At 42.7% G+C, this 15,357-nt stretch overlaps 1 protein-coding gene across 1 annotated transcript in view; it reads right to left on the bottom strand.

Moving 5' to 3' along the window:
• LOC306735724 (protein diaphanous homolog 3-like) overlaps positions 1–15,357 on the bottom strand; it is a gene marked incomplete at both ends in the record, with an annotated part of 144,443 nt that overhangs the window by 39,345 nt on the left and 89,741 nt on the right. The window contains 3 exons of the mRNA XM_079217260.1: positions 3,545–3,607; positions 4,176–4,271; positions 15,289–15,357. The exon at positions 15,289–15,357 is cut by the window's right edge and continues 67 nt beyond it. Of these exons, the coding sequence (XP_079073386.1) occupies positions 3,545–3,607; positions 4,176–4,271; positions 15,289–15,357 (228 nt within the window). The remainder of the gene's footprint in view (positions 1–3,544; positions 3,608–4,175; positions 4,272–15,288) is intronic.

Raw genomic sequence — 15,357 nt, 5'->3', positions numbered from 1 at the left:
ACTGAAATGTGAAAGAGGAATGGGAAGGCACACACGCAATCTTGCAGGATGCAGTTGCCTGCAGTGGAATCCACATATCACAGTTTATAAGAGGCCCAATAAAAAAAAGCCAAGCATCCAACAGCAGATTCCACTAGAGTATCACAGCCCCAGGAAGCAAGAGTGACTGACTTTCAGAGCTAGTTTTTCACAAACGTCTCACATGCGAGCACACAGAACACACAGAGATAGGAGGCAACAAACTTCCTTTCTCATCCACTTTTTTTTTTTTTAAACTTTCATTTCAACTCTCTCCCCAGTTTTGTCTAAAGGATTTTGTGCAGCACAACTTCTGAACGAGATCGTGGGTTGAGTCGCAAATTAAGCCTATTTGTCATCTCCTGCTCCCATTCACATGTGTATATACCCAAGCCCTTTAAAGTCTGCACTGAATAGATGCCCACATAAACCAAAGATCCATCATTATACGGGAACATATATCCAGGAAAAAATGGTCATGAAGTTGACTTGACAACTACATCAGCACAAAACATCTCCAATAACTAGAGGCTTGCTTTTATGGTCAAAACCTTAATGCTTTGAAGTGCAAGTAAGGAGACATAACTCCTGTTTCCATTTGGTAAACGGGTCACCGACTTTGTGAAGTGACCTTTGTATCAATTTCAAGCTCTAGTTCAGAGCTTTATCACACATGATAATTGTTAGTTCGGGTTTCACTAAAGACATTCTGAAGTAATTGCTCCTAAAGACAGACATTTACTCCCTCGTAGATCTTGTTCCTCTCCACACATAATGGATCATCACTCCAAAAGAAAGGCCTTGTAGCGCACACACACTCCTAATATGGCGCGTGCCGTGTTCCACACTCTTGCTCTCTGTCAAACCACAAAAGAAAAATTTATACGATTCCCCTCAACCTGTGATGAGGGCTTGCTTGGAAGACTGAAATGACCAGACAGTGCCCAGAGAGATGTTTTCAGAAGGACACAGTTAAAAAGCTGCGGCTGCCTTATAGATTCAATTTGCAGATTCAAGTCTCTTACACCTGTGTGGCTAACCACCATCGATCCATCATTCTGTGGAGCGCAATCCAATTTAGAGTGTCGAGGAGCCCCAGAGCCCTGCAGCCTTATCCTAACCCATGCCACAGCCACCGCAAAGCCTGCTTACCTCGATCCCCTGAAGTCTGCGGGTGTGTCTCTGTATTTTTATGTGGACGTGTGGATGTGTGGGTAGGCAGACTGCAGACCGAGCTAAACACCGTAGCTGCTGGCTCATGTTAAAAGTGTGCTGAGCCAATTTAGAGGTGAGGTAGAAGAGGAGATGAGAGACAGAGGAAGTGGGCACAAATGCTGGGAACACAGGCCAGGACCCTGACCTTTATTTTTGTATCATGTATTACTTACAATAAACCAAAGAGGACAACATCCATCGCACTCATAACTACGAAGCATGGCAGACATACTCAAACTCCTCATTGTGATGGTGAGCACAATCTATCGGCCATCTCATTTGTTTCTGCGGACAACAGAAAGGAACCTGAGGAACCTTAGGAACCCTTACCACTGCGGGAAAAGTCCTTGGTGCACCTGAGCCTACTTGGCTTGATGGCAGCATGCATGTTCGGCCTGACCATGTCCAACCTCACCCCATCACCACAAATCACAGTATCTTCTGGCACAGATGTTTCCGTTTTAATTCTCTTTGCTGCTCCACTGGAGTGGAGCAACACCCCTGAGATCAATTATTAAAGGGTATTTTAAACTGTGGGAAAAGGAGGTGGTTGGGTGGCTGTTTAAGTGCTTGTGCCGCTGACTCAACTTCATCACCTCACAACTAAACAGTGAGCATCCTGTTGGTTTCACTCACCCCAGCGACTAAACCCAGGGCAATTAAGGCCCGGATCTCCCTGTGAGAGAAGGAGATGGTGGAGAAGGGGTGCGGCAGGAGAAGCTGAGAGACTCCATACCAATAACAGGCAATTATGTTTGGGGAGGGCCATTGTCAGGCTATGAGACTATAGAGGAAGACAGCGGGGATATGGGATGGTAGGGAAATGAGGAGGAGTGTTATTTAGGAGGCAGATGGCAGAGAGGGGGAAATTAAGATGAATGGGCACTGAGAGGGCTGAGCTGGTGCTGGGGCTGGGCAGACGAAAAGTAATTAGCTGTGTTTGCTCTGCGAGGCTGGCAGTGAGTATGATGCCGGCAGTGACAGACTCGAGCCTCGAGCTTTATTAGTCAACAAGGCCATGTCTGAAGCGGCCAGCAGGGGGCAGCTGGCCCAGCAACCATCCACGACCTGAGGACCTGAACAGCACACCATAAGGTCTTTTTCACAACATGGATACCGAGCAGCCTTTCCTTAATGAACTCAAATTTATTTTGACCAGAACAAAACAATACCTCACATTCACAGAATCTCTCTCTTTCTTGAGCACACAGCCTCTGAGTCCAATTCCACCCCTCTCAAATTATTTCACCCAAACCCACTGGCTCGTTCCTACCTTCTCACACCATTTCTCTCCATTTCTTATGTTACAGCCACCTCTATCTGTCTCTTTCCTCCCACCCGGTATATCTCCCTCCCCCTCGTCCCTTTCCAATCTAATTTCAGATAAGTCGTAGCAGAACAACAGAGCAGGGCCCTTTATCATTGCCATCAATGTTGTGGGTGGACTGAACGTGAATAATTTTATTCATGCGCGCCTGTACCAGCCCACTGGGATTCCAATTACAAGTAACAAGTGGTAATAGGGTTACGGCGTAATTTTTTTAAGTGCCTCATTGATGATTGTGAAAAAAACTTTGACAAGAGAAGAAAGGCGTTGTTGTTGTTTTTTGCCACAGCCAAAGCACAATATCTGTTCACAGCTATGAATGTTATGGGAAATTTGATTTGGTATAATTAGTATCCCATCCAGTCTTCACTCCCAGGAAGTCATACAGTTCGACACATGTTGCTAATTTTAAATTATGAACATCGCATCCAATGTGTAGTCTGTACGCATGTTTGATCTTGGTGCAGATGCCTCACCGCCGCTAGAATAATCTGCAGTACATCGGTCAGAGGTGAAAAAATGTTATGCGAGGACACTTGACTTATACGGATGAGAATAGACATTTTTATTTGTAGCTTACTTCATATCAAGTTTTTTAAATGAGAAAGATTTGCCTTCAAAAGCATCGAGTTGAACTTAAAGTGCTGCAGTTACTGTACAATTTAGGAACATTTTCAAACTGAGAGCAGCCCACACACTGCTTTCAACAAATTTCAACCGTGCTTCTCTCACAGTCTGCACAACGCGCTGCCACAAACTGTATCAGAAAAGGCCTTTCACTCTCACAAGGTCACAAAAATGAAGAAGAAAAAGGACAACGGAAACGGTCACTGGGCACACACAAAAGCAGGACGCACGCACTGTAGAGGCAAAGTTGCAAGACATGCAAGAGTTGTTTAAGACGGCCTTTACGAGATCACATAAAAGACAGAGCTGAGCATGCTTGAGGCTTTAGCTTCGCAGGCTTTTAATTATTTGCTTTACCATGGTTAACAGGCCTGAGAACCTGGCGGAAGGAGCTGGGGCTGATGCTCTTCTGCTGGTTATCTGTGGAGGGCAGGGGACATTTAATGCCAACACATCTTACTCTACTAAGAGGGGTCAAAAAAGATCATGAGGAGGCATTCGCGAGCTGAAGAATGGCTGTGAAGAGAAGGCCATTAACAGAAAATACTGTGTTTAAGGGCAACACTGTCAATTGCCCCCTGAAGTCTACTGGACTGTCTGTTCAAAACGTGTCCAAATGCCGACTTGGATTTAAGACTGCCAGAAAATAAAGAACTAGTTGTTGATTTACTGAGATCCAAACATCAGACAGACGTAGTAATGTCAGGCTGGAGATTCTCTGGCATTGTGCTGCTAGCAAGCATGTGTACAAACAACAAACTAGTGAATTTTACAAAGGACTGATAATGTGTGGAGCCAAGGGTGGATAACACCACGATGCATTCAATTCACTGAGCTTTTATAAACATAACAAGACAAATATGCATCCATTTGGCAAGTTGGAACATCTGACTGGAATCAGAACATTGCCCACAAGTACAATATGGACAGCAGGTTTTATGTGAGAATCTTTGTTTGTGTCGGTAAAGGGAAAGCATAAGAGACTCACCTCTGGGTCTTGGCGCTCTCTTCCTGCGGTCTCTGAATGCAGCTCCTGACTGTAGGGCTTCCAGCAAACTATCCATCACACCGGTCTCGTCATTCTCTGAAAAAGAAAGAAGGGGTGTTGGAAGACAGAGGAGAGATACAACAAAAAAAACACACAGAAGTGCTGCCTCGCTGTTATGTTGCAGTTCACATCAAGATCCGTCCAAAATGTCATAATTTTATCCAGTGACCTTGACCTTCACAATCTAAATCAGTGTATTCTTGAGTTCAGGTGGCCTAAAGTAAATTACCTGGCTGTCTATCAAGCTCCGATGCTGTGTTTCAGCACACACACACACACACACACACACACACACACACACACACACACACACACACACACACACACACACACACACACACACACACACACACACACACACGATGCAAAATGAAATATTTGGAATTACTATTCCTTATTTTGTGTGCTATTTGGGACAGAAAAGATTAATTTGATAATTTGATTAGCAATCTGGACTTTGATTGCCGTGGCGGCAATGGTTGAAACTAGGACGCGTTCAGGGTTAACTAATGCAGCAAGGGAGTCACATATACAGGGATGAACGGTGCCCTGTCAAGCTGAAATGAAACGGTCAAATCTGTCAACATATTAAATTTACTGTCCAATACTCAACACAAAGTATCGAGTCCTTGCTTTGTTGCAGCGGGGGAACAACACGACTGCAGATATATTGTAGAAAGGGAAAAGCTTTGAAGATATGACATTTAAATCATGCCTTGTGTTGGTGCGGCTGAAAACCTGGGCCCCGACACCTGAGGCATAATGATGGACCTGGCTAGTGTTTTGCAGTAAAAACAGCCTTCAGTGGAAGGGAAGGAAAGGTGTATGGGAATGCTGAGGGAGAACACACCCTGTCAATACAAATTGACGCTGCGATTGTCATGCAAATGTGTGTGTGTGGGGGGGCTTTTCTTTTCAATGCGGCTTCTGTGTTGCCAATAACATTTAAAGTTTTCTTTGTCAACCTCTATGCACATGTGAAGGGATGTTTTTCACTAAACTTCACATTTCCACTACTGACACCCTGGTAGAATAGATATCCGCACACTTAAATACATGCAGAGAACACTGTATTTTTAGCTTTAATTAGACCACACAGGTGTAGAAACAAACAAATCATATCCCAATCACTGTATGCAGTGCACCTGTGCACACCCTGGAGGTAGAGGCTCTGCCTCCTGTTAACATAGCTGGAACGTGCTGCATGTAGAACTGAGAGGTTTACAAGTGGATGCCACAAAAAATTCAAATCATGAAAAAAAAAATGTGTTCATGATTGAAATGGTCAAGAGACTCAGCAAGTTTATATTGGCTTTTCCCCCCCATTTTTTTGGTGATGATTATTGTAACGGTTTGTACTGAAAAAAGGAAATGGAACTGAAATGAGCCAAAATCTGAGAGAAGAGAAGCAGATGAATCTTGAACTATACATACAACGTCAGCAATATTCCAACACCTGCTGACACCATGTGCAACCTTGTTAATATCTGGTACCTTTCTTCAGCACCAGGCCTCGACTTTCCAACACTAACGGAATCGAGAGCTCTGCTCTGAATTTATGGTTTGCCGTCAGCAGCTGAGCTTCATGTCTAGCGCTGCTCTACAGAACAAAGGCTCCTGCCAACTTCAGGCAGCCCTTTCACTGTGACAGTCAATCTGAGGCCAGTATTCATAATCACAATTTTGCCTCCACATTTAGTAAAACTGAAATATAAATTAAGATGTGTTTTATGCTCACATGCAATTGAACATTGTGAGCTGTATTAAGCATGCATACGACTGATTCATGAGTAGGATGTGCTAGCAAAGTTGTAGCAACTTCATTAGCTTCATAGAGCTGTGACTGCTGGATCCCACAAGTGATTTATTTAGGGAAGAGTAGGAAAACGTGGCTCTTATTGAGTTTGGGTGTGATTGTTCTCTTTCCATTTCATTGGAGAAAAATGGGGGTGAGGGGTTATACAGTGAGAAAGCTAAAATAATAAAAGAAATACAATAATAACGAGTATAAAAATTATAGAAGACATAGAATGTTAATTCTTAAACCAAGCTCCATCCATAGTATTACCTATTGAATATGGTTATTCATCATTCTAATTTAAATGTTGATTGTATTTAGATTGATAGTTATAGCTACAATGACATTCTAACCATGCAAACCAAAAAAAAAAAAAAAAAAGAGTGCATGTAGCCCAGTAACAAGAATATTTTAAATGTAAGTTGGGGTACAAATATTTTTGGTGGAGGGCAAAAGCTGTTCCAATAGCCCCTTTATGCTGACACCTAATGAGGACATTTCATGAAGGTGCAAGAAGAAATAATTGCTTTGGGGGAAGGAAAAAGTCAATACAATTGAATGAAATCAAAAGCCCCTCATTTGAGATGCTTTAGTGGTAATCAGTTTTAAATATTAACAGACGCAGATATCGTTGGTCTATTTCAAAAGGCATTAATGAGGACTGGGACTGCAGGCAGCGATCAACCTCTGAAGCTCGTCACCTCGTCAGAAGCCTACAAGCTCTTCTCCTCATCTCCTTCAAATGGAGACTCTTTCACGAGCCATTAACTACAAACACTACAGTCGCACTGTACCATGGGGCCTGCAAACTGAAATTTTCATCTCCTTTCATGCGCACAGTACCATGCAGCACCATGGTGGGATTTCTGCAGACCTACAAAAACTGTCAATCAGCTCCACAGTACATGGTCCCCTTTGCAGCAAACCCACTGAAGCTCCCGTATTGAGGGCAGACGGTCCCTGGGGCGGTGGGCTGTGGTTGTGCCCAAACCCCACACAGAGCTGCGACTACAAACACACACACACGGTGGATGTATCATGGCCCACTTCCTCGCCTGCCTGCGTCTACTGTATGTGTGCATCTGTTGTGCTTTTCATCCGCAACAGTTGCGTTCCTCCTCCGGCTGATTTGTGCCCAGTTCTTCATCATTACACAAAGCAGAGGCAACACGAATCTCTGCGCGACACCAACGCTCCTTGACGCCCAACTTTGTCTCCACTGCTGTGGCAATTCATCACAGGCAGCCAGCTTTACGCTTCCGACAACACACACATACACACACACGCACGCACACGCACGCACACGCAAAAATGCGGATGGCACGCAGAAAGCACGAAAAAAAGAGAGCAGATCAATCTATTGCAACCGGCAGTGTGCGCCTTCACGTGTAGTACTCCGTTTGACTCCAACCCACAAGTACATGAAACACTTGTGTGCCTCGGAGGCGTGGAAAAAGAAACCCACCCAGATCTCTCGCCTCAGGAATTTACAAAAACAGTCCAATTTTACACATCAATCAAGCGCAACTCCGACAGGCCGAGACAGAAAAACGCTTTATAGTATGTAGACAAGAGGTGCTTTCAGACAGCCAAACTCAGAGAAATCACAAACATATTTATATACTCACGCCCACATTCTCACAAACTTAGAGAGAGATCACAGACCTGTCACATGGATACGGTTAGTGTGTATAAATTTGATGCCTGGTGTAGCCTAATGGAGGAGGAACAAATGGCAGAGGAATATTAGTCAGGCTGGTAGCTGTGTAATGGGTTTGAAACAGTCATTCAGCTTGTGAAAGGTGGTGCTGAGGAGGACGTGGCACGAGAACAAAGACTAGTGAGAGGAACGGGACAGTGAAGTGTGGCATCCCAGCTTTGGCGGCAAAGCCACTGATTGGTGCTTTGATGTTCACAATTCGCCTGCCGTACTCTATTCCACTGCATCTGGATTCAGAGCTCTCATGACAGGCGTGCAATGTGCACAGAGGCCTTTTGCTTTAAATTTTGCAGAAAAAGAACATGAAGACTCTCTCACAAACCAGTCCAGGCCTTATATAGACCTACTGGTCTATATAAAAGACCAGTAGGAGTGTCTACCTTGTGTTCACAGCTTCGTCATTGCGACTCTACAGTAAGGTCCAAGTCCAATCTATTTAGTAGTGTGGGATAGCAAGAAGTGGGCCAAATGAGCTCCAATGTGGTATGTCTAGCTTGACTGCCCCACTTCGTCGAAGGAGCGGGTGTACAAATGTGGGTGTAATTGTGAGGTCGACAAAAAGACGAAAACAAAAAAGGTGTTTACTCTGCAACAAAACAAAAGAGTAAACTCTGCGCGAAGAATCGAGACAACGCTTAACCTCTCCACCTCCGGGAGAAGGCTGTAGTTATCCTCCTGTCTGTAGTGAAACTTCAGCCATCTATTTAATCAGAGCCTGCTCAGACTGGGAGGGGTTTCCATTGTCTGGACATGCAGCCTGCGAGTGTGTGTCAATGTCTCGGCTCTATTCAAGCCCGGACTGATGCTTCCCTGCCACTTTACTCAAAAGCGTGCCGCACTTATCATCAGGACAATAGCCCGGTTGTAGCAGTGTGCAGCCGAGGTGGGCCGGCACAAGGCAAGGAATAGGGTCAATTGGGCTGGGATGGAAACGCTTACAAGAGAAAATGACATGCCCGAGTACAACGAATGCAGGCCGACCACCTCGTTCATGTGGACACTTAGAAGACAAATGGTGCAATAAGGCCAGTCAGCCTCCTCTCCCTCTATTGAATACGCTGTGTTCCGCTTTACTCGCACGGTGAGCAGTAAGTAGCCAAACCAAAATAAGAGAAAAAAGAACAGAGATCTTTCTTTTTTATTTATGATATATAGTTCTACAATTTTTTTTCCCCCGATCGTTTTACAGCTTCAGGCTTCTAAAAATGAGTCCGTCTGTGAAAATCACAACTTATGTGCATGCATTCTACAGCAGGATGGGGATATTGCTTCGTATTGAGATGTCTCTGGCAGAAAATGTTGGAACCAGATCCTTTCAGTAATCTGTTGAAGGCAATCATGTTGAAATGTTTTACCATTTGTAGTTTCTATGCTCTGTTGCAGGATGTTATGTTGGTGCAAACTCGAGAAAAAATGGATTTCAAATAGGAAATTGGAATAATGTTGCGCAAATGACACGGTAAAGAAGAGGGGACAAGATCTGTAATCTGAGTCGGTCCAAGAAAGATCCATCCCCCATGACTGATGAAAAGGGCAAGCAGTGTCTTTTGTACATTTCCCCCCCCCACCGAAAAAAAATGTGTTCCATTTAATATATAAGGTACGCCATTTGGATTCAGTTTTGTTTAACCGATGTAAATCTTTGTTTGAACTCCATCTTGAATAATGGTGTTACAAATAAATATATTTTATTTTAGGAGGATGCAGGTAGGTTCGGCTCCAGAGACAAAAAGAAAATGGCATCACATCCTCACACACAGGCAACAGCTTGAAGAGTAACTGCACCGGCTCTGCACCAACAATCTGGCTTGCACCATCAACTAGTGGCGACAGCATGCTTTTCCCCCACACCCTGTGCAGACTTATTTATACCCTTCATTTTTACCCTTCATCAGAAATGTTTCTGATTCCTCCAAGTTCACACATTCACACCTCATGGAACTCAACGGTCCGACACTCTGCGAACATTAGGACATCTCGGGCCTTCTTGCCCACAGCAACACAGGGGACCTGCCCACTCTCCACCGGTACAATCCCAACCCAAACTGTGAGTTTATTAGAACAGTAAAAGGTAGAAGGAATAGCATAGCATCAAATGTAAACCAACTAAGTGAGCGCCACTATAATACAAAGTCATGGGTACAAGAACCATCTCAGTATCTCTCACGAGCGTCGCAAAAACATTTTTTCTCCCTCTCTTTCCTTACGCCACGTCTATGCTCTTAGCATCTTTGTATGCAGGGTTGCATCTCTAGCTGTTCTTCTATTTGACGTCTTAATAGTTCATTGCTTGTAGTCATGTAGGGAATGTTAAATAAAGCTCTGATGTGTAATTTGTCGCTCCACAAACATTCCCGCTCCCGGCCTACCCTGGGAGTTAATGCAACAGATTTGTCATACACAAGCCAGGCACAGCTAGAGGAGGATGGGAAAGAAAAAAAACACCTATTCAATCTCCATAGGGCCCTATGCAAATGTATGCAAGCTGATGCTCTCACTCTCTCAGACTACCAGAACACACAGTGCAGGCGACGAAGCCAGGCTGAATATGATTGTGTCTGTAGGTGCCCAGTGTGTGTGGCAGGTAAATGAGGCCGAGGTAAATGAGAAGCAAACTGGGAGTAGCTCACGTTTCGGGAATACATAAGCAGGCAAAGCTGAAAACCAAACTAAATGCAGATACCTGTCGCAAGTAAAGGAGCTAAAATCCATTTTGATCATTTCCTCCAGGAAAGCCTCCACCTTCCTTCCCCTGTCTCTCATTGCGGTGCCCTTCAGCATAATGTGGATGTGCAGCCTCTCTGGGGCTTTTTAGGGAATTGATGGATAATCAGATGATTACACAGAAAATCTCCGTTGAGGACAATCCTGCCTGACAAACAAAGAGAAAGCTCTTTAGTTAATAAATAGGCTGAGAGACTGACAGAGTGAGAGTGTGAGAGAGAGAGAGAGAGAGAGTGAGTAAATCCTGTCCTGGGTTGGCAGCACAATACCAAATCTCTATCACATATTAATTTCATCCCAACAATCTGTGTGTGTGCGTGCGTGCATGTGCGTATGTGCGTGTGCGCGCGTGTGTCGTACATTGCCAGAAACATCACTTCTTGAGGATGTCACTGAGTTTGCCGTTAGCGTCATCTAAATTTTAGCGTATCTAAATACATTTCAAGCTCCAGGCATATTTGTATAAGCCTTTCTGACAAAATTTGGCTGAAGTTTATTCTTGTGATTTTCTTATTCCTGAACTTCTTCTGTGAATTAGAAAAGTTTGCAGTGAAACAACTCAACACACAGGCACAGGGGGAGAAAGAAGTCCAAGCTGTCAATCAAGCTCGTGAGAAATCAAACACGTGAGAGGTTTACGACACCGAAACAAACGTGTACCGGAATGTTTTTTTCTCTGACAATGATCAACTGGAAAAAAAAGAATGAAAACAATTTGACTGCCAAGTTGAGAACAAACTGATGTAAATTAAGATAAAAGATGAAACCCAAAGTCTTTATATTCATCTGCTTTATTCCAATATTTTAAGAGGCAGCAATTACTGCTGTGTGTATATGTGGTTAGGTTATTGTTATCTGGACACTGCACTTATACCCCATTCTTCCTTGAAAACTGCTCAGGCTCTGTTTAGTTTCATGGCATCTAAATTCCTGATTTAATTGCTGTCTGGATTCTGATTCGGCCACTCCGGGGCTTTAACATTGTTGTTTTTAAGCCAGTCTTGCTGGAAATTAAATTCCTTCCCAAGTCCCAGTTCTCTGAAAGATTCCAGCAAGGTTTTGTTTTGAGGATTTCTCTTGACTCAGGGACCTTCTGTAGAGAAGCATCCCCACAGCAAGATGCTGCCCCCAACATGCTTCATGCTGGGGAAAGGGCCTTTGTGCTGTACTGCATACATAATAACAGACCATGGGGTTAATATATATATTCAAAGTCGCTGCACGGCGCTCTCTCACACACATGCCCACGCACAGCATTGTATTTTATTCTAATATAGAAAGATATTAAAATGCAAAAAAGCAGATTGGAAGTGAACAAAACAAACTGACAACATTTTGTCATATATTTCAAATGTGGCATTTCATCAGGAATTAATGATACAGGTAGAAGGAGCTTCTGCAGCTACGCTGTTTGCCAATAACGGCAGACACAGTCAAGCCTACGCCTGCAGACCATTCTCATTCATCCATGCACATTACCAAGCCATCCTAATATAAACACAACCCATACAACACTGGCTTAGCAGGAGAAGTTGTTTTTTTTTTTAGGCTTCAACCTCGTTGCTGGTATTTTCAGATAACCACAGCCTGACAGAGGTTGAGAATACAGCACAAGTTACTGGACTAACAAACAGTACATAACCCATCCACCAGAATCATGTTCATTAAATTTCAACCGGACATGACCCTTCACTTGGAGGAGCCCAGCACTGTAAAACTTCAGGCACTCTCTGGCAAATGGCGACAATTGAGGGATGTCCAGATGACAGTGAATGGAAAGTGGAGGGGTTTGTATTCAGTTTCAGCCAAAAGAGGGATTGGTTTTGGCTTGGTAGGAAGCACACAGCAGCACTTTGGCCTGGATGGAGCACGGCGGTTCTCTGCTTGCACTCTAACGTCTCCAGGAGTTCTATGGTGGCTGGCATAGTCGTGCTAGCTGTAGATGGTGGTGCAGGGCTGGGACTGCCAAGCTCTACTGATCTGCCAGCCTTGGCTTTGGCATTGGGTCTGGAGGCTGCACTGTTGAACAAGTTTATGGCATCGGCAGAACTCCGAAGGGAAAGAAAAAAAAACCTGCAGTTGGAACCAAATGCTCTGGCATAAGGTAAACATTGCCTTTTTCATAGCTGTGTCTGAACCTGCTTGGTAAATAAAATTATCACTCTCGCTACATCATCCCCGAGGGCCACGGCAATGGGAAGGGTTTGAAAATAACCTTTTACATATCCTCCCATAAACATTTACTGATAGTATGCAAGCTCGCGAAACGGACACCAAGTGCAAAAGCACAAACCACCTAGCTGAAATATAAGTTGATATCAATACAGGATGTAATCAGGAAATTATTTATCCAGCGCAGGTGAACATCAAAGGAAACTTATAGTAACAACATATTTTTGATAACAAAATACCACATTTTCAACGCAAAACCATATTTGTGCCAGTCCAACCCTGAAACTGTTCACAACCAGAAATACTCTTATCAACAATAAACATATTGATCAGAAAGCTTTAAACAACTTTGAACCAGGGCTAAAGGATAGAGGATTTAAATTATGGGCTGAAAAGGGGTTAAGGAAAGTGCTAGACATGTACAGGGAGAAGGATAAAGTATTTATGTCTTTTGCGGAAATATCTACCAAATAATCATTTTTTCAGATATCTTCAGCTTGGGAGTTTTATATCTTCATCTCAAAACCATTCATTAGTTATACCGACCATTTCTGCATTAGAAGTAGCAGTCACTAGACACTGCTATGATAAAGGTTTAATTTCAACTCTGTATGACTTGTTTGTGTGTGGATCTATTGAATCATCAGAATCAAAACTGAGATTATGGAAGGAAGATATAGAGGAGGAAATATCTTTAGAAGAATGGAGTGAGGCATGTAAAGAGGCACAGAGACAGACAGTCAGCAGTAACCTAAAACTTCTACAGTATAAATGGCTGATGCGTACATATATAACTCCTGTGAAATTGCATAAATGTAATGATAATATTCCTGACACCTGTATTAAGTGTGATGAGGCAAGGGGTACACTGTTTCACTGTATATGGGAATGTGGGAAAGTGAAAACCTTCTGGCAGGATGTTGTTAATATGATTGATCAAATTTTATCAAAGAAATTACCATTGACTCCCAAGCTTTTTATTCTTGGTGTATATCCTATCATACCACTTCTACAAAGCAAAGAGCTCAGATTCATAGATATGTGTATATTACAAGCTAAACGTATAATTGCCCTTAACTGGAGAAGTGTTGATGGCCCAAGAATTGGTATGTGGGTTAAAGAAATGGCCTCAAACATGTCAATGGAAAAGATGGCGTATATTGTTAGACGTAAACAAAATGTTTTTGATAATATCTGGGGACCTTTTAGGTATTTCTTTAGGCATAATACAAATGTTAGTGACTTGCCTCAGCAAGAACAGGCTCAGGGGGAGTAGGACAACTGTCTGATTATGTACATTGACAAACAACAACAAAAAACACCCATTATTCAGTTTGTAAAGTATATTTTTATGTTTCATTATCTGTTTTTAATTTAACTATTATTTAGTTTCTATATTATTATGGGAGAGGGAAAAGGGTGAAAATGTCTGCTGTGTATTGTTTTGTTGATATTCAATTTGATGTGACTTGTAGACTAAAAATCAAAAAATACATTGTTTAAAAAAAAAAAGAAAGCTTTAAACATTAAATGTGTTAGATTGAAAGTGTGTAACAAAAATATATATTTTAAACCTGCCTGCGGTTGCATTGCTACCAGCTGGATAACTTCGTGGTCCTGAATGAAGGTTTTTTTTCCCCAAAATGGCTAATATTGGTCAGAACTTGGCTTAACCTATTATTTCTTGGTACCTTCTTAAAATGTCCTAACTTGGTATATTATTGCTCTTCTCCACAAATTGTGACTTTTTTTTTTAAATTTTTATTTAGTTTTTTATTTTTGGTTTAGTTCAAGTGTTGTGCTTGTCAGCATGCAACGTGAAACCTCAATGTGAGGGGATGAACAGCAATTGTGATCGTGGACTTCATAACAAATTGTTAGTGATATTCAACCCTCTCCCTTATTGAACGGTGGCATGAAGCTCTGCTCACACAAGAAGAGTAACTCACTGGGTGAATGGTGGTTACAGAGGCTGTCCTTCAACCAACTGAACTCGGGTTAATGATACTTTGCAACCCTGTCCTTGGCCAGCCCTGTCCTGTGACCTCACGGGAAAGGGTTGGGCAAGAGGCCAACATCTATAGTTGGATCAATGACCAGTCAATCATTATAATATTGCCTTTTAAATTCAGAGGTTGAAAGCGCTACTCGTCAAGAATCTTGCCATGTGTGTCCACAAATCAAAAGGGAAAGCCACACAATGTGAATGTTGCCTTAATAGGACACAATAACACGACTCAGAGTGAGTTACAATGCCGTGCATGTCTGTTAACAAGCTATGCTTTTCATGACTGGGAAACTACGTTTGAAAGCCGGTCAGAACTAAGCACAAGCTACTAGACAAACAGTCAAGGCTGTAATTTTGAACCCAAAAAAAAGGAGAAGGCTTTTTTGATGTTCTCTTTCAATATCACACAACTGTGAAATTATTTCCAGCATTACTTAAATACTTGTCCAATAAAAATAAGCCCAAACATCTGGGATGAGCGATTAAGGTGTCTCCTCTAAATCCATTAAAATGGGACTTGTGTTTCCTTAATAGATGAAAGTTATCGTCTTGGAATGATTTTTTTTAACCACCATTTGACTCCAGATTGAGCTCCCTGTTAAGGCGACGATGCAGAGTGAGCGGTCTCTACCTGCATTGACTTCCAGCAACCTCCTCTTCTTCTGCTGTCTCTCCTGCTTTTCACGTTCAGCCTTCTCCT

Source organism: Taurulus bubalis, assembly GCF_910589615.1.
Source record: "Taurulus bubalis genome assembly, chromosome: 4".
Lineage (NCBI taxonomy): Eukaryota > Metazoa > Chordata > Actinopteri > Perciformes > Cottidae > Taurulus > Taurulus bubalis.
This window is presented reverse-complemented; position numbering and strand designations above follow the sequence as displayed.